The 22635-nt window shown below is 34.0% G+C and overlaps 1 protein-coding gene across 1 annotated transcript; it reads right to left on the bottom strand.

Moving 5' to 3' along the window:
- Positions 1 to 5597: 5597 nt before the first annotated feature.
- LOC109805030 (protein SIEVE ELEMENT OCCLUSION B) lies at positions 5598 to 10340 on the bottom strand. Its single transcript, XM_020366963.3, has 7 exons — positions 10054 to 10340; positions 9884 to 9970; positions 9265 to 9710; positions 9089 to 9183; positions 8803 to 8933; positions 6637 to 7095; positions 5598 to 6508 (listed from the first exon to the last, which is right to left on the bottom strand). The coding sequence occupies exons 1-7, from the start codon at positions 10267 to 10269 to the stop codon at positions 5933 to 5935; spliced, it is 2010 nt and encodes a 669-aa protein (XP_020222552.1). The 5' UTR covers positions 10270 to 10340; the 3' UTR covers positions 5598 to 5932.
- Between the last annotated feature and the right edge of the window lie 12295 nt (positions 10341 to 22635).

Genomic DNA, 22635 nt, shown 5'->3' with positions numbered 1-22635 from the left:
TGAGACAATTATGAAGGCTAAAAACATGCATGGCTATGCTTGTATGATTCATGACTGTGCTTCATGAGAAGCACACCCAAATGCACAACCATGTTACAAAGCATAGTCATGCTTACCAACACGCACGACTGTGCTCCCCTTAGAAAGCCACTTGGACAAAAAGCATGCCCTTGCCACTAATGAAGCATGTGTTTTGATATAAAGCACAAGAATTCTTGCCCATAAGCATGCCCAATGCTTATGGTCTTAATTAGCTATTAAGCATAGTCGTGCTTATTGAAATGCACAACTGCACTTAAAAGTATGTCTTTAGCTTTTTTACTATAAATAGAGATGTCTATACCACATTGTTTTCATCCAATTTTTAGCTTAACCTTTTCTTATATTTTTTTTCTCTTGTATTTATTTTTGAGGTTCTATAAGAGGTTAAAAGTCAAACTCTTGGAGAAGGATTCTTCCTATCTTGGTTATTTTTTTCCCTTTATATAATGGGTTGTAGTAGCATGTCTAACTAGTTCTCTATTCTAGGATATGTTGTGATGTAATTGCACATTGTGAACCCCCAATGATAAATTTATGAATTGTTTGCTTTAATTATTGTATTATTTTAATATTTTATTCTTTTCTCAATTAATTAGAAGTACATGATTAAATTATTTTAATTAAGAAAAATCTAAAATAATTAAATATAGGAATTGCCATGATCAAGTTGTTTTCTTAATTTCCAATTGAATGAATTTATTAATTCACTTCTACTCGTTTATGCTTTGATATTTTTTTTTTTAAGATAAAGACTTAGTTTCCTAGAATTATAAGATTGTCAACAATTTTAAAAGTAAAATCGACAATATTATTTTATAATTTATGAATTTTATCTTTGGGGAATCAAGAATAATAAGTCACAACTTTAAAATTTTTATTTTCGAACTTTAATAATAACCTTCTAATATCATGTTCTCAAATTAACGTTATCTCCAATCTAATTATATTTCTTTAAATTGCTGAAGATCAAGATTAAGTTGGTATAACGATTTAAATCTAATCTTTTGAGTTCAACATTTGTACTATATATGTCCATTGTTATTATTGCGGATACTTTTATCTTTTAAGAACATTTAAGATGCAACAATTTTATATGAGATAAGTAAATTGGATTATATATATATATATATATATATATATATATATATATATATATATATAAAGGAACAAACAATTACTCTAAAATGGATGTTATGAAGAAGAATGAAGATAATAATATTTTTCTTAAATTATTGTTGTTATAAATGCAAAAAAAAAAAAGTAGTGTACAACTGAAAATTTATACGTTAAAACTAAAAGAGATATATTATGAGGAGAGTATTATTAAATAAGAACAAAAATAATTAAAATTTATTTAATTTAAGAATAAAATAATTTGTTTACTTTTTTTTTTTCTAGGCAAAATGAAATATATTAAAAACGACTTCAAATGGTACTCCAACCTATAAACAGTTAACTTAATAAAGATTAAGACATGCAGCAGATTCCCCTGACCAACCCATAAATCTGTTTACTTATAATAGAAATAAGAAAGAATAATTTGTAACTTTGTCAAAATTCGGAGATAAAATCTGCAAAAAAATATAATTAAGTCTTATATTTAAAAAAAATGGTAGCTGAAAATAAAAACAAAACAAAACAGTTCAAACACATTCTCAATATTACAATTCAATGCTTTTGAATCCTTGCAATTAGTTTATCATTCTGTTATTTTGTGGTGTTGTTTTTTTGTTTTTTAATCTCTGACTCTGACAAACAACTTCAATGATAAATCCCGGTGATTAACTCTGACCACAAGTGGCTTATCTGATGCATTTGACTAATATCTATAATTATGTTTTTTCTTTCTACAAATACTTATTTGGATAAGCTATGGTTTTTTTAATGGATGTGGTGGTTTGCAGAAAAGATGAATCAATTATTTTTTATGAAAGTGAATTAAATTGTTGTTTTCTGTTCGATTGAGTTTTCTTAAGTGGTAGATTAATTAGGAATCTGTTTATTTTTAAAAATTAATTAAAATAATTTTATATATTAATGAACATGTTTTAATTTTAATTTTTATAATTTTTTTAATTTTTCATTCTTCTAAAATTTAAAATTATGATTTTAGTTTTTACTATTAAGTGATTATTCTTAATTACTTATATGTTTATTAAAATGTTTTGTGGTTACTCTAAGTAGTACTCACAACTATATTTAATATTTTATTTGCATCTTACATTTCTGATTTTTTTTATAAATCCTTAAAATAGTGATTTAAAATTTTAGAAGAATAAAAATAATAATTTTTTTTTGTTTATTTTATAAAAATAAAAAATCTATAAATTTAAAAGAATAAAAAAATTCTTTAGAAATTGAAAACATATTTAAGTTACAGCTGTTTATTACCGATACTTAGATAAAAAAAAAATTAAAGTAAGCACTGATTTTATTAAGAAACTTTATATTTAATGTCATTAACACAATATTGTAAGCATACAGAGAATGTAAATAATTATATTATATTACGCAAGGTAAATAATTTTGAATATATATATATAAATAATTTTAATAGTTGATCTTACTTTTGATATTAGAAAAAACACTATATATATATATATTATGCTTTTGTCTTACTTTTTTATTAATTAACTCTTTACTTTTCATACATATTAACATATAGGTATGAAAACATTTATTACTTCACGAAATCACTATATATTCAGTACGTATATGTCTGAACGCACCTACTTCGTCCATAATTTTAATTCAGTTTCTATATACAAATACGTTTTTGGTGTCTTGTCCACAAACTCCGGAAATTAAAGAAAGATAATAAATGATTGAAAAACAATCATTAACTGCATGAAAACTTTGGTTGAGTTCTTCATCATTTATGCCGATCCAAATTGATTACATAAAAATTTTGATATAAAAAATAAAAATAAGGTTTAGGAAAATTAAATTATTAACTATGGCTTTTAATTTCTTTTTATCACAATTTTAAATACACTATTATTATTTAGTAAGCACGATCAATTAAACACGATTAATTTTTATTTATCATATTTATTTATAAATTAAATTTAATATTTTAAAAAATTATCAATAATTAAAATAATAAAGTACCACAATATAAATTTATTTATCATAAATATAAAATATAAATTATATGTTTTAAAAAAATTATTTATATAATTTTTAAATATAATATTGATTTTTACATATGTTTATCATGTGCATTACATAGACTAAAGTACCCGTAATTAGAAGGGACAAAGTGGATCACAACTCGCTAGTCCACTAAAAATTCGTAAGACAGGAAAGACATTCTAGCTAGCTAATCCATTTGACTCACCCCACCTTGCCCATTAGGCTAAATGGCTCATTGGCTCACCAACCCATTTAATTGTTAACTATTGTTTTTAATTAGTTTAAGGTTTAAAGTTTAAGATTTAGGATGCATATGATATTCTAAATGCGATTGATTCGTATTTATATCATATCTATAGTGCATTTTAATTTCATTTATGTTTAACAAGGGTGCCATACATTACAATTTTAAAATTTAAAAATAAGATATTTTTTCTAAATGAGAAGAAAATTTTCTTAGGTTAGGTGTAATAAATTATTTGTAATGACTTGACATGTATTTACACTTACTATAACTTAATGACTAAGTAACGAAAAACATAAATCTGAATACCTAAGGTTATCATGCAAACAATTCCTGGATATTTATGCAATAATATATATATATATATATATATATATATATATATATATATATATATATATATATATATATATATATATATGTAAAGAGTAAACAATTGGAAACATAAAATCCCTAGTGTGATTAAACCAAATCATGTATACACAAACACGCATAAACAAATATAAGGTTACAAAACATAAAAATTATAGGTTATTGGTCGAACAACAACTATATATACATTGCATTAGAATAACACCATGGAAAGAAATAACCATTTCCAACATGACAAATGTAAGAGCCCAAATAAATCGAAATGAGAGGAATCCAGAGATTTGTAGAAGTGTGAAATTGTACAGTTGAAGATGACTCAAAATAATTAATTTATATTATATATACCAACAAGATGCATCTACTTTTTGGTAGTTCATCACTTAAGAACTTCATAGTTAAGCATGCTTGGTTTAGAGCAATTTAGGGATGGGTGACTTTCTGGAAAGTTTCCTAGAGAGCGTGCGAGTGAGAACAAAACACGCTAAAAAGTCTTGTATTTATTTGTGGGGACAATCATTGATCTTAGAGGTGGCCAAGCATCTCAGAAAGGGCCACCCATAGAGAGTTTTGATCAACGAAGGATTCTAACCAACGAGGTGTTGTGTGAAATATCACCGTGTAAAATATCATGGAATGGAGCCACTAAGACATCATAATCTGAGGGGTGTTACAACAAATCCTCAAGCAAGCCTTCTGATCCAATCATACCCTTCTACCATAATAATATGATCCTCACAATATTATAACATGGAAAAGGGTAAATTTCTATACAATCAAACAACATAATATAGAAACACATAGTCAATTATAAAACAACTTCATCAACACAACACAACAACAACCAAATGCTTAGCCTAATAGCACAATAGCACAATTATACACTTAACAACATTTCAACTTACTTTTTATCCTAAATTATTGTTTGCATGTTAATCCTAGGAAGTTAGATGTATATTTATGCTGCTAGTTGCTGAGATGTGAACTGTAGGGATTTGACGGGTTGTCACACAACAATCTCAAGAAGGGTTTTTCAATAATTGGGTTTCCAAAAGACCACAACACTTATTCACATAATGAGATATTTCAACTTTTAAAATAACATGTTTTCTCTAGTCCTAAGTTCATAACACAGTTTAACAACATGCATCTTACATATTTATGACATATGTGATTATGTGAGTGTTGATATGTGTTGTTAGTTGTTGTGTTACTCCCGAGGGACATGAGTTAGTATTGAAATAACCGTACGCTTAAGTTATACAACATATAACTCAAGTGTGTGAGATTTAGCTTGATGAAGGCTAAGATATATTAGGAAAAATTTGAAAAGAGAACTTCATAAGTTAATAATTCAAGTTTTTTAGAGAGAGAAGTTAGAGAAAGGGTTTTTAGGACTTCAAGTTGTTATTCTCTATTAGGAAGTTCGATTAAGGTAAGAGAATTTTGATTGATACCCCAAATCTTGATGCTGTGTTATTTATGCTTGGATTCGTTGTATTTATGTTGTCTAAAAGCTTTTGGATGATTTACATGATGAAGAGAAAGACTAGAAAGGTCTTGCACATTTTGGGCATAAAGCATGTTTGCTTAGTAAGTTGGTAGTTGTTGAATGAGCTTTCATAAGTTGAAGGGTGAATGTTGAGTTTCATACTTTCACTTAACAATATGAGTCCCACTTAACAAAAATAACAAACATGATAAAGTTCGGCTGAGTGAAAGTGGCTCATTCAACTAGAGATGATCCCTAGTAAAAATAGGAAAAAGTCACTCAAGAAAATGATCTCAATAAATAATAAACAACCTCTGAAAGAAAGACTTATTTATAATTAATTATGTAATTAATAATACAAAATATTTATTTAAATAACTAAACCACAAATAACTATCCCTTAACATTACATACTCAACCATTTCAACATAATCTATAGATAAGCTTATTGAATGCTTAGATTCAACATTACAACCACCTGTTACATAGAAAACAAACATACACCGAAAGTCACAATTTTTATTTCTTCCTAGAGAGTGATCCTTATTTTACTGAATAAGCTAATATTCCTGAAAGACAAGCTTTACAGGAAAGTCTCTTCTTCTAACACACTCGTTCATGAAAAGTAAACACGACAACCACATTGAAATCTAGCGAATGGCATTCCCGGCATGCCCATTGTGGCAGCATTTATAGCTGATGAAAATCTCCATTGTCCTAGGACAATCTGGGCATTTGATGGTCTCTGGTAACTTTCCGGCAACATTTGGAAGTTCGAGGTGTGAGCAACGGTGAGTGGTGGTAACAATCTTGTCGTGGTATTCTTTGAAGGTGAATTCAAAGCCCTTCTTGATCACAACTTCTTTCCATTTCTCAAACTCTGCCACTGTCTTCAAAATTGTGGTTCCGTGACCGCTCAACACCACAGCTGGCCCTTTGCTAAGGAGAGCCCATCCAGTCTCATTCTTGTAAGACAGCATCTTTTGCACTTCTTGAGTCACAGCATCAACTGTCCTGTGAACCTTGGTCACAAACAAACTCTCAATGCCACTCCAGAAACGCTTCACAAAGCTTTTGTCTTCCTTTTCCACACAAAACAACTCGATGGAAATATTTGCGCCCTTTATATTAGCGTCGTTTGCAAGGGCAGTCGCATACTTAGTGAACTGTTGGATCCACTCTCTATCGTTACCTCCATAGAAGAAAATGTACTTCTGCTTTTCGATCTGCTCGTACAAAGTATCACAACACATTGTAATTTATCCTAGTTTTCTATATTCTTGCAAAGATAATTAAATACCAAATCATATGGACAAATTAACAAATCTAAAAAATGATTGTTAAATTTACTTACCCAACTGTTAACGTCCGCGTGGATGCCGCCCACTACAGAGCCAACCCAATTGATTTCCCTATTTATTTGTTCTTCATTCCAAGATGTATAGGGAAAAGCCTTCATTCCATGAGCCTGAATCAAATGGAATGCGTTTGAGTGTTGCACCTTTCCTCGAGTGTTCAACACCACAACCATAGGCATCTTTTTGAAGTGCCATTCTTCTTTAATGTACTTGTATCCTGCTATGCTTCCAAAATGTTGCACCACATACCAAGGCATCTTGCTTTTCAAAATCTCAAATTTCTTGCGCAGTTGCTCCGTCCATTGCTCCACAATGGGAATCCACACAATCTTATACTCATCATTAGTTTTAATATAATCAAAAACTGGTCGGAGTACTAAAATCTCTTCGTCCGTGATGTCTAAGGAAGAAACAAACAGATATACGTTCTTCTTTTTTAACACAGTGATGTCGACCTACCAAATAAAAAATGAATCAAGATTAAGAACTACAATTGCTTGAACGGTGGATACTTTAAAACATCATTTCACAGACATAGGAGTAGAAAAATCTATCACAAATTCTTACCATGCTTTTTATTTTACTCTTCTCTTATAATATATAAATATCTTAAAATTGAATTTTACCTAAAACCGTGTAAAATTTTAAAAATCTGTATTGTTACCATCAAGCTTATTAAACTGTATTCAAATGAATTATCCCTTTTCAAACGCTCGTCGAAAATAAATTTAACAATAACCCAACAAATAACTTTTGCTAAACTTGTCTTATTTATTTCGGTGTCAAAAACTATATTATACTTTTTTAATTAAAAAATATATATCACAACATAAGTTTATGATTAAAGTTAATTTAAACACATATTCTTAAAATATTCAATAGTTTAAAACTAATTTAAATAAAATGAATTTTGTTCGCTGCTGTTTTGTGGTGCCTTCTTGTTGACCAGCAGGGCGTCATGTAATGATAATTATTTTGGATATGAAACTTATAAAATATATTTTTACTTTTATTTTAAAAATGAATCCACTTTATCATGAAACGAAAATTGTTTATCCAATAATCATGTTTAAAATTAATTATTTCAATACCAGTTTTTTCAAAAGAAAATCAAACAAAATATTAATGATGTTATGTTAAGAAAGAGAAAATAGGAATAATAATATTATTTATTTTGTTTGAGTAGACGATAAATATAAAAGTAAAAAATATCTTTTAAAAGTGAAAATTTTCCTATAATTCAAATTTATTCATTTTTTCTACCAACCAAACAAGACTAAGAGAAGTGATAGAAAGTTTGTCTTGTTTGTATTTATATGTACTTGTAATGGCAATATATATATATATATATATATATATATATATATATATATATATATATATATATATTTATATATTGTAATATTTGGATGTCTAAATATCATTATTTTTAAGTTTTATGGTATGTTTGGACGAAGAATTTCAGAAATTTAAGAAATTTGAAATTTTTTGTATTTGAATTATTTTTATTTTAATTTCTATCATTTTAAAATATTTTTTTAGATAAATCAATTCAAATATCTTAAATTTTAAATTGTTAGTTTGGATATGGTAATTTGATTACACCATAATAAAATTGATTTTAAAAATATGTTCATATGTTGAGATTTTTAAATATATTTAATAAAATAAATATTAAACAATTTTTAAACATTTCATAATTTTAAAAATTAATATTAGAAAATATTTAATAATTTTAAAATATTTTTGAATATTTAATAATTAAACACATGAAGAGATAAGATAAAATATATAAGTGAAATAAGATAAATATACAATAAATTTTAAATTCTTATTTTTTAAAAAGATTTAAAATTCTACTATTTTAAAGAGTTTTAAAAATATTTAAAATTTAAATTCTTTGTAAATTTTTCATTCAAACAAAAAATTTTATCTCAAAAAAATTGAAAATTTTTAAACAAATAAATTACTCTATTTAAATCTCCTAATCCAAACACAACCTTAGTTATGAGGATTTCGAGTCATTTTGTGTATTGTTTCAACATTTTTAAATGTAGTAATTTGAACAAGAGCAAAATATTAACTAAATCAAGCATAAATTCCACACTCATTTTCTTTCGTACGGGAACAAATTCTAATGAATTTGAGAAGGAATCACAAACCGTGGTCTTAGTAGCACCATCAAACAGTAGCTGAGGAGCACCCTTGAAGAAAATCAGAAACTTGAACACCTCCATTATTTCAGTGGGGGTCTGAAGAATTTTTCTGAGCTTTCGATAATATTCTACCTCCTCTGCAAAAATGTAGATATATCCCCTCTCATTAGAATTTCATAGAAAATCCGGAGCTTGCGATAATATTATAGTTTTGAATGAGAAACACACTAGCTTTAAGGAAAAAGATGTTGAGAGAATAAAACGAGAGACGATTATTTTATTAATTGCTAACCAATCTGTTGTCTGCAGAGAGTTATCTGCTTCCTCAGTTTGCTGAGTATGATGTTGATCTTTTGACCATAGTGAGACAATTCTTGCTTGAGCTCTCTTCAATAATCAATATATTAGAAAAATATAGTATAGAAGGTTTTATGGAACAAGTAATAGATTTGTTGGTGAAAAACTTACGATTCAGTGGTGAGGCAATCAATTTGAGTAACTACAGCAACGATAGTTATGATTGCCCAATAGACATCAACAGGGATTTGCTCTATTGCATCTTCCAAAGCAGGCACATCCTTGGTGTTGTAAGTGGTAAGCTTCTCCAACTCAAAGATTAACTCAATCACTTGCAGTGTTGCTTTCACCAAACTGTTGAGCTCAACAATTGGTTGGCGATACTTTTGAAGTGCTGCAGGCTTTGTGAGCACTGGCACTCGCTTCAAAATAGCAATAGATTTTGCAAGTGGGTCTGTTGGTTGATACTGAGCAAGGAACCAAAACTCGCTATATTCGAGTGCAAAAGCAGCGATTGTCAACACAGCCTTTGCATCCCACTCATAGTTGGAGAGCTTGTTAAGTATAGCCAACGTAGTTTTGTGAGCAACTTCCTCACTTGGAGGCTTGCATGACATCTGCCACCCACAACTCATACTATGTTATGTCCATGCATGAGCTATTAAACATTATATTTTCATCAATTTAATTCACTACCACAATTTTAGTATCATGTTGTGCGTGTATAATTAAGTGTATATTATTATTATTTTTTTCTTTTCTCTTTGAGTTAGTCAGATATGTGAATGACCTCATGAGAAATTTGCTTCAGGGTACAGAGTGGTGAATTGAATTGGGGGATCTTGTCATCTATGTGCTCCAAGCTTGCATGGGATCCCTGTAAAAGAAATTTAAAATGAGTGCATGCATGGATATTTGAAGTGAAAACATGGATGGAAAGAAGAAAAATTTAATTTATACCTGCACAACATTGTCAACAATGTGGGTTGAACGTCTAAGGGTGTTCTCAACAAGGGTGAAAAGCGAGTCGACATCAAACTTTGTGTCACTGTGGACATGGGTTGAGTAAATTTGCTCCAAAATTTGTTCATCAGACATGGTAAGTGGGTTGTGCTCATTCTCAGCACTATGGAGAAGAGACTTTAGTGAAGACTTGGTAGACATTACAACGTTCATTCTCAAAGGTTTGGATGCAAAAAGAAATGGGTTTTTGCTGGCTAATTGGGGCTAACTGCTGTGGTACGATCGTCCGAGTCCTACCCTATTTATAACGTGAAAAACTGTTTTTTATTTTTATTTTTTAAGGTGTAAATTCCGTTATTATCTATATTATTAATAATATGTAGTCTATAACATATGTAACCTAAATAAGTGTACACATATTTTAGATAATTTTATCCTTAAATTTTTAAATAATAAAAAATAATAGGAGAAATTATCTATCTTTATAAACCTAAGTTTTGAATTCAAGATTTTGATGTTTGAAGATCAAATAAAATACTAATTAATTCAATAAATATTAGTAATTTTTAAATATTTTATTAAATAAAATATAGATATACAAAATGCCTCGATTTCACTAATATTAATAAAATAAACATTCATAAATTTTAAACTAATTTATATTTATAAGTATCTTTTAATAAAATATAGAAACTTTGAAGTGATGTTCGGGTAGGCCATTGTTGGAAAACCACCCATAAGTAAGTATGTATCTTGGAGTGAGTTTAGAGATGTGTTGAGTTTTCTCTATATCTATAGTTAGTGGTTGAGCAAGGTAGGAAGTCGAGGACTAAAATCCTTAACCAAGTACTTGAAAAGATTACATGGTTCTTTGAGGATGATTAATGGTCTAACTCTACATGTGACTTGATAATGCATGATAAGGTTGTGGTACACCTATATCCAATTGTATCACTCCTAACAGTGGAATTGGATTTACTTAGTGCAAGTGGCAAAATTCGAGAAATCATGTAGGTGAAAATTTGACGACACATTATCTAAGGTGTATGCATATGATGTATGTTATGTGTTGTTGGATATCCTATGTGACATGGTTTGGATGAGATATATGTTAGCATTGAAGTATTTAGAGTTCATATATGTTTATGGGTATGATGAATTATTTTCTATGCTTATATATTTTCGGACTTTAGCTTACCTTTTTGTTTCCATATAATTTAAACTGTGATGATTATAGTTATATGAGAATATATTAGGACTAAGCTGAAGGAGCAAGTGAAGGAACTTTTGATGGTATCAGAACTACTTTATGTAACTTGTATTGGTGTGTTCAACTAGCATTAAATAATATAATTTACCTAGAGATTATTGTATATACATATGTATGATTTATACTCGTACAATAATTTTACTTTTATATTTTTATTGTATATATGTCCATATATATGATTGTTAAACTTTTATAATTCTAGTAGACTAATTTTTATTACTAGTAATAATTTTACATAATATAATAATTACGACGGATTGTTATAATATTTAAAATAGTTATATAGTTTGGTAGTGTATTTATATTATATTTTTCGGATATTATATTAACAGGAAGTATAATGCACAAAATTAATAATTGTTAGTTTAAAAATGATCCTGTGAACTACTTATATGAATGGAATGGATAATGATTAAGGGGAAAAAGTTACAAAAGGACAAAAGTTAAAAAATAATTAAAATTCCTCTGGAGTATAAAGTTAACTTGTATACGTGTGTTTCAATAGTTAATGAATTGTTAACACGTGAACCATGTGAACATTTAGATGTCAAACGAATCAAATAGTGTCTTTCAATTGTTAATAAATTGTTACCATGTGAACTTTTAGGTGTGAAATATTAAACCAGTGTTTCAAATATGAATAAGAAAAAAATTACTCCCTTCAATTCTTTTTATATGGTTTAAATCAGAAAGTTTTGTTTGATCTTTTCTTCTATGCGGATCAAATAAAGTGTTTTTTGCATTAATTTTTTTAAAAACACTTTTAATTATAGTTATTTATCATAATTAACAAGTAGTTAGTAGGATAACTATTTTTTAATGTTAGGAATATTTTTGAAATAAATCTAATGCTATCGATTAAATTAACCTTTTTTTTTTATTTTAAATTTTGATGAATTATATAATTGAGTTTTATAAAATGATCAAAGAAAATATGTTTGTTATAATATTAAATATAAATTTTTTTGAATAGCTTTATTTCATTAATTTTCTTTTGCATAGCACTTAAAAGCTTAAAATGAATTTAAGGGATGAGATAATTTTGAAAGTTATAATTTTAAATCTTAGTGGAAATTGAAAATTTTTGAAATATTTTATGTAGAGTGAGAGTGGGGAAAAAAGTATGTATAGATTCATGAATTTTTAATAAAATATAATTTAATTTGGAGAAATAAAAAAAAAAAGAATTTAAAGATTCTGATTAGAAGAAAATTTATAGAGATTAAATTTCCTAAATTAATCCTTCAAAAAAAATCCCTAAATTAAAAAACTCCATTAAATTAAAAATAGTGAAAATAAAAATTGTGTATAATTGAAATAAAAAATAATAATAATTAAAACAAATTAAACTAGACAAACCATTAAAACGTACCTAAATATAGAAATTTTGAGTAATGTGATCCTAAATTTGAATTTTATAATTATGGGTCATTCGATTTAATTCCTGCATAACAAAAGGGAAAGAATGTTTTTTAATATATTTTTAATTTTTCAAATTTTAAATACAATTATTTTAGATCTTTCAAATTTAAAATTATTATATTTAATTTTTAAATTTTTTAAATTTTTATTTTAATCTCTCGTAACATCAACAAAAATAATAATATATTTAAAAGTAACAAATTAATTATAAATATAAACTAAATTTAATTATTTTAATATCATATTTTATTAAAAGAAATATCGATAAATAAATTTTATAAGATAATATTTGATAAATTTTATAATAAAATTATAATAAAAAAATTATTATTTTTAAATCATAAAAAATAAATAAAAATTTAAAAGATTAAAAAATAGTTAAAAATATAAGGCATGAGTGGTTTTGGGAATAGGTAGTTAGATGGAGGCGTAGATTTGTTGATTACGTAGGGTAGCGAGGCGAGATGCTCCCCTTTCCATTAATTGCGTGTTTGCTTTATATTTAGAACATGATTTTTCACTATCTCTCAACGTTTACAAGTTAATTTATGTAGAAGTTACAATTTTTTACTTATCACAAACGTGAATTTTCACGTCCAAAAGCTAAAGTAAACACGCACTAAATCATTAAATTCTCGCTGCTACCACTACCACTACCAGTACGACACCCACACTCTCCCTTTCTCTCCCACTATTATGAATATAAAATCAAATAATTCTAAATGACACTATTATGAATATAAAATCAAATAATTCTAAATGACACGTTGCCACTGCTTCTCACAATGTCTTACAACATTCCCCCAATAATGGAAAAATAAAATAATCAATCAGTGAAACCATGACCGCTATATGTTGGTTAAAACATAATTATATTCATTATTTATCCTCTTAAAAAAAATGAAAAAGAAATGTCTTGGTGTGAAAGTGAAACATTCCAAATATTTCTCTCTTCTTTTGATAGTCATAAATTTGATTTCCCATTGCTGTTACGTTTGGTGACCAGAGTTGTTGATGTTGGATTGGGTGATTCACATCCTTAGTCATAGCAAAAAGTGAAAACAATGTGAACAAACCACAATGTCTGACATTCTGCTCCTCACTAGCGTGCCAACAATTAATAATTATGAATGTAAAACAGTTGAGACTTAGGTTTCTATATAATATAATTTATTTTTTTGTACCCACGTGGTATTGTATTTAACTTATCATTTTTCTTCTAATTTTAATATTTAATTTATCCTTCTATACCTTTTTAAAAATACATTTAATATTCTACTATTATTTTTATTTTTAATGAAATATCACTTAATTTATATATTAGTTTTAAATAAATTGAAAAACTATTTTATTACATATATTAATCTTAATAGAGAAGGCATGCATTTGTCGTTTAAGACCACACTAGGAGGAGTACTTTCAGTGAAACCAGTGGTCTAATGTTCACATCTGTGTAGATATAAGATCTTAGCATTTAATATAGGAGTTTAGTATAGTAGTACAAATGTATTGTGATGATGTAAGCATCTAATAAGAAATTACTTTTATATGACTTAAAATATAATTTGTATAAAAATTAATAAATTAATAATATATAATAATTTAAATGATATTTTTCTAAATTTTAAAATTTTGTAAAAGATAATAAAGTAAACACATTTAATTTTTTTTGTTTAATAAATACACCTTATTATTTGTCATCACTTATTAGAGATGGCTCTCATAGTCATTGAAGCGTAAAGAATGGATAATTGTTTGACAAGTGTCGATGGTTATTATTATTTGATTAAAATATAATCTTTGGATTCCCATAGTACGAGGATTTATATTGAATTTGAATGTGATCATGTAGCCGTTGTCAAGGGGCGCTACGGCCATTATAGCTAGGTGGCAGTACGATATTGCTATGCTCTCTTGTACTCGTTTTCGTGCTTTTCCCAAACAACATTTTAAATTTAAACATCGTGCCTATCTTTCCGACTACTACGATTTTATTATCATTTGCTACGCCTCGTGTCTTTACAACCACTACAACTTTATTATTATTATTGCTCATCTCATTAATTAGTATAATTTTATTGTCATTATTATCGTACTATTATGAAGAGTTCTACTTTTATTATTAGTAGTTGACTCAACTTAAGTCATTTTATATTTTATTTAAAAAATTAAAATTAAGATAAAAAAATTAAAATTAAGTAAAAAAAATGATTAATAGTTTAAAGATTTGAATAATTATAAGTAATTATACTGTATGACAACAACTAAAACATCAAAGAATATATATACTACAATAAGTATATTGTGTATATATATATATATATATATATATATATATATATATATGTATGATAATATTCAATTAAGTAGCTTAGCAAGTAATTATAAATAATTATAAAAAAAAATCTATCACAACTGGTAGTCAACAAAATACCTAGCTCTTGCACCATTGTTGGCCTCCATTGCTACTCTCTTACCTATTTCTACCATGCTCTTATACAACATATATCATCCCAGTCCAAATTACATAACATGCAAAGGTAAATTAGGTAAAAAAAATCACTCATATAAATAAATGGTATAACATAACAACTCAAATATCATCACCACATCCAACACAACAACAAACAAAACATATGCTACACATCTCAACATAGTATTAACACATCAACACATATGCGTCATCATGCATTTCAACTCGAAGATCTCCTACAACACAGGAGGTGCAGTTTAAGTGGGTAAATCCTACCAAACTGACAACACAACGATCTTTTTAGGCTTACCAGATCAACAAAAAATTGGATATCAATACACAACACGATAATGATTACTCAGATTTGCCACTTAAACAAGGAAGTATAGTACTATGTTAGGATAAAATAACTGGGTCTAAGCCTATCATGGAATTAGCTAGCTTAACTAAGCCACCTATGAGATTAGCCTATTGATTATCTTTTAAATACTACAATCCTTTGATACTCGGTTAGGAAGTAAGTTTCCAACTTCGTACTTTACTCGATTTTGATCACTTGTAATCAGTATAGCTTGACCTGACCTCCTATACTGTAGTCGCTTCATACATGTGTGCATCGATCTTGCCTACACACAGTACCAGCTAAGTCCTAGAGAAAAACAACACAACATCCACTCCAAGGGACAACTTTCCAAAGAGGGATTTTCAGCAAATTGGACTCTCAGAGCACCACAACACTCTCAATTCACACAATGGGATAAACAACTTTCAAAAACATCTCCTCTAGTCCTAAGTGGTCAACACATCTCATCAACATAGCACAACAACACAGTTTTATCAACATTGTTTAACAATACAACAACTCATACAACTCTGAACTCAATAACAGAATTCATCTCAACAACACTTTTTTTCAGCATAACAACTCATATATCAACTGTACACATCTACACAACTTCACAACTCAGTTACAACATGCATCTCATACTTCACAACTCTATCATCTCAACATGCTTCAACAATATCTCAACATTCAACACATAAGACAACATACAACTTATAAAACAACTTCAACAACACATAACACATTCAACACATCATAACAACTCAATCGACATGTTTTCAACTCATTTTCAACATTAAAAATATAGCATATATTGCCACAACACAAGCAGAGTAACGCCCGATGAAAGTACTATTTCGCCCAACGTAAAGGTCAACCAAAGAGCTCCAAACTCTCACACCCAGCGCGAAGAAAATCCTGCCCGACGCTGGTCTAGTAGAGACTCCCTAAAGGAATCTCCCCCCGCGTAGTAAGTGCCATGCTCGACATAGGTCAGGCAAAGACCTACAAGGGTAATTACGCCCGCGACGTGGTAAATTCAATGCTTGGTGAATTAACCTCAAGGGCACCAGGGCTCTCTCGCGCCCAACACGAGGTGTCTCGCTCGGCGCTAAGGCTTGACAGAGAACACCAAAGGTAAATAATGCCTGGTGTGATTACCTTACGCCCAACCTCATATCAGTAGAGGCCCAACCATCCCCAATTCTGATATCGCACCCATTGTCACATCTTTCACACTCGTTGCCATTCATCTAGAGATCCCAATCCCATTTCATGCTCGACGCAACCCACTTTGTGCCCGGCATGAATGTGAATCTTAAGCCTCTGATGAATGCCCGCCCAGCGCCATGAAGGCACGCTTGACGTGAATTCAAAAATGGGCACCACAAGTTCAAAAATTCAAACTAAAACATGCAATTCCATAAGCAACCAACACATGCAATCGAAAAATGCATCCATACTAACAACATACAACACAAAAAACTTCACGAAAACAACATGCAACATAAAATGAACTCAAATCATCTCATTTGTTAAACAACTCAAAAACCCCCTTTCAACTTCAACCTTCTCAACTTAAATTCTCTCCCAACCAAAGATTTCAAACAACACTCAGCTCATGCTTCATTCCAACACGCTACAACAAAAATTCTAGCTTCCCTTATCTCGGAAGGGAAGAAAAATTCCGACTATGCTATCCAAGGAAGAAAAGAGAAGAAGAATTAGCTTCGTACGACTCCAAAGGTATATTTTAAGGTTCTCCAACACCTGAATCAAACAACAACACTACTTAGAAATGAATCAACGAAGAAAAGGAGAAGGAGATTGAGAGGAGAGAGTTCATGGACCAGAGTTCTTCTCTCTAGAATTCTTCTCTCTAAACTCTCAAGGTCTCACATTATTTTTTATTATTTAAATATTTAAAAAAATGAAGACAAACAAATGTTATTGTACTATCCGTACCGCCATGCCGAGCTCGAACTCGACACCTTAGCGCAAAGTGACCTCGGAAACGCGCTAGACGACTTCAGCTCAGCATTGAAATAGGTCACAACTGATCTCAGGCCCAAGGCCCAACAAAACCCTAATTCATATTCAGGTACGTGCATTACTTATACGAGACTCATACTCCCACAAACCCTAACTTTAGCATCGGAGTCTCTTTTGCAGGTACCACCCCCATCTTGGAGCAACAAGCGTACCAGTGAAGGAGGCTCACCGACCTTACCCAGCAGATTCTCCCCTACGACAGATCTTCGGTAAGAACATTTGGCGCCCACCGTGGGGCCGATCAAGATAGCTCTTATCGGCCACGCTTATGGTTTTCACCAGAAGCCATAGCAGACGCGCAACAGACGACCTAGATCACACAACTAGCATGGACAACGAAGCAACATTGAGAAGGCTGATCAAGCAGGTCGAGCAGATGCTGAAGCAACACACCGCCGATCTGCAAAGCATGCGTGCCAAGCATGAAACTGACCTAGCAGCAATGCGAACCGCTAACGAAGCTGACCTAGCGGCCCTGCGCGCTGAGAATGAGCGTATCCGCGCTCAGCTACCACGACACACCTCTGATCAACCCCCTCAACCGAGTAACCTAAACGAGGAAGAGGGGCACTCGGTCTCTCATCCGCCGACAGCACCTAGGGCACAAACTCCCAAGCCTGCCACACATCGGTCACACGCGCCGACGAACATGTCGACCCATGAGGTCAGCAATGCCCCTGCGCACGTCACGGGGAATCAAGTGAACTTCCGCCGTCATCCTTTTGTGGTTGGCATTATGGAAACATCCCTCCCCTTTGGATGGAAGCCTCTCCACATCGACCGTTACGACGGCACGACGGATTCGGACGAGCACATCGACCTCTATACTACACAGATAAACATTTACACTAATGAGGATGCTATTCTGTGTAGGGTCTTTCTGACCTCGCTCAAAGGGACCGCACTCAACTGGTACACCCAGCTACCTGTCGAGTCAATTGACAGCTTCGGCACTCTGGTCGGATGATTCATGGCGCAGTATGCAACGAGTCGACCTCACCACGTAACATCGGCTGCTCTGGCCAGCCTCAAACAGGGCGACAATGAACCACTACGGACATTCATGGAACGCTTTGCTGGCATCTCGGTGAAGATTCAGAATTTGAATCCCGAGGTCGCCCTACATGCCATGCTCATGGCGCTCAAGCCAGGACCCTTTGTCGACAGTCTGTGCCGAGAAGCCCCTCGCGACATGGACGAGCTTCGGGCTCAGGCTGTTGGCTACATCTAGATGGAAAAGCACCCCCCCTTTCGTGACCAGGTTCGTGGCAAGTCACTGATGAAGCCAGAACAGGGCCACAAGGACAAGATCAAAGTCAACAACGATAGTTAGTTCAAGAAAACTGCTAGGACAAACAAGGGGGGAGATATGACTTCTACACTCCCCTGAATATGCCCCGAGTTCACATCCTGGAGGAGGCTAGTAATAGCAACCTGCTCACTCTGCCATCACCAGGCCACACTCCCAACAGTGCAAACAATTCCAAGCACTGCCGATACCACAGGAACCACGGTCACACCACTGAAGAATGTTGCACACTCCGAGACCGTATCGAAGAACTCATCCAAGCAGGTCACCTCGGCCAATATGTCCAACGACAGCAAGGTCACAGAGGAGGCTACGGTGGACGAGGAAGGGGCAGAGGTCGTGGTTTCGGAGCTCGCACGGACCAACCCTTTAGCTCTCAGTAAAATGCCGGTGGAGTAGTGCAAGCCGAGATAAGCCAGGAAATAGGGTCAGCTCCCCTACGGGGAGTAATCAACACAATTGCAGGTGGTTTCGCAGGGGGAGGCTCTAGTAGCTCGGCCCGGAAGAGACACCTGTGCAATATCAACAACGTCCACTCCACTACCTCGGCCTCGCACCAAAGCTCACCGCCGATCACCTTCACTGACGATGACTATGCTGGCATCAGCCCCAACTAGGATGACCCCATGATCATCGCCGTGGAGGTAGCTAATTGGGAGGTCCACAAGACACTTATTGACCAAGGAAGCTCGGCTGATGTCTTGTATTGGCCGACGTTCCTCAGGTTAGATATCCCTCACTCTTTCATCCAACCTCACACGGACCCCCTAGTTGGTTTTGCAGGAGAGCGAGTACACACTCGAGGGTACGTCGACCTGCTGACAACTTTCGGGACCTCTCTGGACACAAGGCGGGTTATGGTTCGATACCTCCTCGTAGAAGCCAACACCTCCTACAACATAATCATTGGGAGGCCGACATTGAACCAACTCGGAGCAGTGGTGTCTACCCCGCACCTCACCATGAAATTCCCAGGGAGTGATGGGAAGATTATTTCTGTCAAGGCAAACTAGAAGACAGCTTGGCAATGCTACACCGAGAGTCTAAAAATCTACTCGTCTGGCGAGCAATGCAAGAGTGATCCCCTACGGTGGCTCACATTACCCACGTGGATATCACTGACCTCGACCCGAGGTCCGACTCCCATGATGAACGATCGAGTCCCATCAACGAGCTCGATGACCTCCAGATCGAAAAACTCCCGGGGCAATGCACGACGATCAGCAGGCAGTTGAGCCCGGAGTTACGACGACAGCTCGAAGCTGAAATTTCCAAGAATGCTGACCTCTTTGCGTGGTCTAGCGCCGACATGCCAGGTATAGATGCTAACTTCATCTGTCACAGGTTGGCAATCCACAAGGAGGCAAGGCTGGTGGCCCAAAGAAAGAGGAAGGTCGGTGGCGAAAGACGGGAAGCCATCATCACCGAGACGCAGAAGTTACTGAACGCCGGCTTCATCCGTGAGGTCAGATACATCACATGGTTGACAAATGTGGTTCTGGTAAAGAAGAGCTTGGGGAAGTGGCGCATGTGCGTCGACTACACCGACCTAAACAAAGCATGCCCCAAGGACTCATACGCCTTGCCGAGCATTGACAGGTTGGTAGACAGGGCATCCGGGAACGCCCTCCTCAGTTTCCTCGACGCTTACTCCGGGTACAACCAAATAATGATGTATCCACCTGACGAGGTGCATACATCATTCATCACCGATCACGCCAAATACTGTTATCGAATGATGCCCTTCGGTCTCAAGAACACAGGGGCCACCTACCAACTACTGATGGACAAGGTCTTCCACCAGCAGATCGGGGGGAACATGGAAGTTTATGTTGACGACATGGTGGTCAAAACCACCTCGGCCGCAGACCATGCTGCCCACCTTGCCGAGGTGTTCGGCCAAATCAAGAGACACAACATGCGTCTCAACCCAGAGAAATGCATCTTCGGTGTCCAGGGAGGTAAGTTCCTTGGTTTCATGATCACTAGCAGGGGGATCGAGGCCAACCTAGAAAAATGCAAAGCCATCATTCAAATGCAGAGTCCCTAGACAGTGAAAGATGTCCAGCGTCTGGCAAGAAGGTTGGTCTCCCTTTCCCGTTTTATCCCCAGGTTGGCGGACAAGGCAGGGCCCATCTTTACCCTGCTGCGCAAGCCAAAGAACTTCGAATGGACGGACCAATGCGAGGAGGCTTTCAAAAGCTTCAAAACCTTCCTCACTACTCCGCCAATCCTTCAGAGGCCGGATCACAAAGCCAACCTCCTCCTCTACCTGGTCGGTAGAATTGTCCGAGTTTGGCATCCAGTACGAGAGTTATGGCGCCCTAAAAGCTCAATGCCTGGCTGACTTCGTAGCCGAACTCACGCCTACCTCAACCGAAGAACCACAGGTATGGACTTTACACGTTGACGGGTCCTCCAACTCTAAGGGTGGTGGTGCAGGTATCATCTTGGAAGAACCGAAGCAAGTCACTTTGGAGCAATCCCTCAAGTTCAGCTTCAAGGTGACCAACAACCAGGAAAAGTATGAGGCGCTTCTCGCAGGGCTAAGGTTGGCTCATGACCTCGGGACCTGGAGAGTGAGTTGCAACAGCGACTCCAAACTCATGGTAGAGCAGCTCAGCGGAACATACCAGACCAAGGACGTTCTCCTACAGTGGTATTTCCATATGGTATCACAACAGATCTCGTCCTTCGACGAGTTCACTATACAGCATGTACCGCGAGAAAAGAACACAAGAGCCGACCTTCTATCAAAGCTCGCTAGTACCAAACGCCCTGGACAACATCAGACCATCATCCAGGAGACCTTGCACTCACCCAGCCTAGACAACAAGGTCGTCAACACTAGCAACAGCGAAGACCAGGGTTGGATGACAGACATCTGGAGCTACTTGAAGGCAGGAGTTTTGCCCGAATATAGGGACGAAGCTCGGAAGATGAGGTTGAGGTCGGCTAAGTTCGTGATTGTTGGCGACGAATTGTTCAAGCGTGGCATCTCCACCCCACTGCTCAAGTGCTTAACTGCACCTCAGGCAACCTATGTCATCGAGGAGATCCACCGAGGCATATGTGGCATGCATTCCGGAGCATGCTCAAGGGCGACCAGAGTACTCCGAGTAGGATACTACTGGCCCACTTTGAAATCAGATTTCCAAGACTACGTACAAAGGTGCAAAGAATGCCAGCAGTTTGGCAACACACATCAACAGCCCCCTGAAGCTCTTCACCAGATGATGTCTCCGTGGCCATTCGCCCAGTGGCGAATGGACATCCTGGGACCGTTTCCCCTGCGAAAGGCCAACTTAAATTTCTCCTGGTGGCAATTGATTATTTCACCAAGTGGATCGAAGCATGCCCACTCGCCAAGATCACCACCGACAATGTCCAAAAATTCACTTGGAAAAACATCATATGCAGATTTGGCATCCCTCATTCCCTCATTACCGACAACAGCAGGCAGTTCATCGCACAAAGCTTTGAGGACTTCCTCCGAGAGCTCGGTATCAAACACCTTCCAAAATCGGTGGAACGTCCGCAAACTAATGGTCAAGCCAAAGCTGCAAACAAGGTGATACTCCAAGAATTCAGAAAGCGTCTCGGGAATGCCAAGGGGCAATGGGCTGATGAACTTCCCAACATCCTTTGGGCATACCATTGCACCCCACAGTCATCAACGCAAGAAATGCCTTACAGGCTGACTTACGGAG

This window comes from Cajanus cajan, chromosome 7 (genome assembly GCF_000230855.2).
Source record: "Cajanus cajan strain Asha chromosome 7, NIPB_CcT2T_4, whole genome shotgun sequence".
Taxonomy (NCBI): domain Eukaryota; kingdom Viridiplantae; phylum Streptophyta; class Magnoliopsida; order Fabales; family Fabaceae; genus Cajanus; species Cajanus cajan.
The sequence above is the reverse complement of the archived record's forward strand: the minus strand, read 5'-3'. Positions and strand labels throughout refer to the sequence as shown.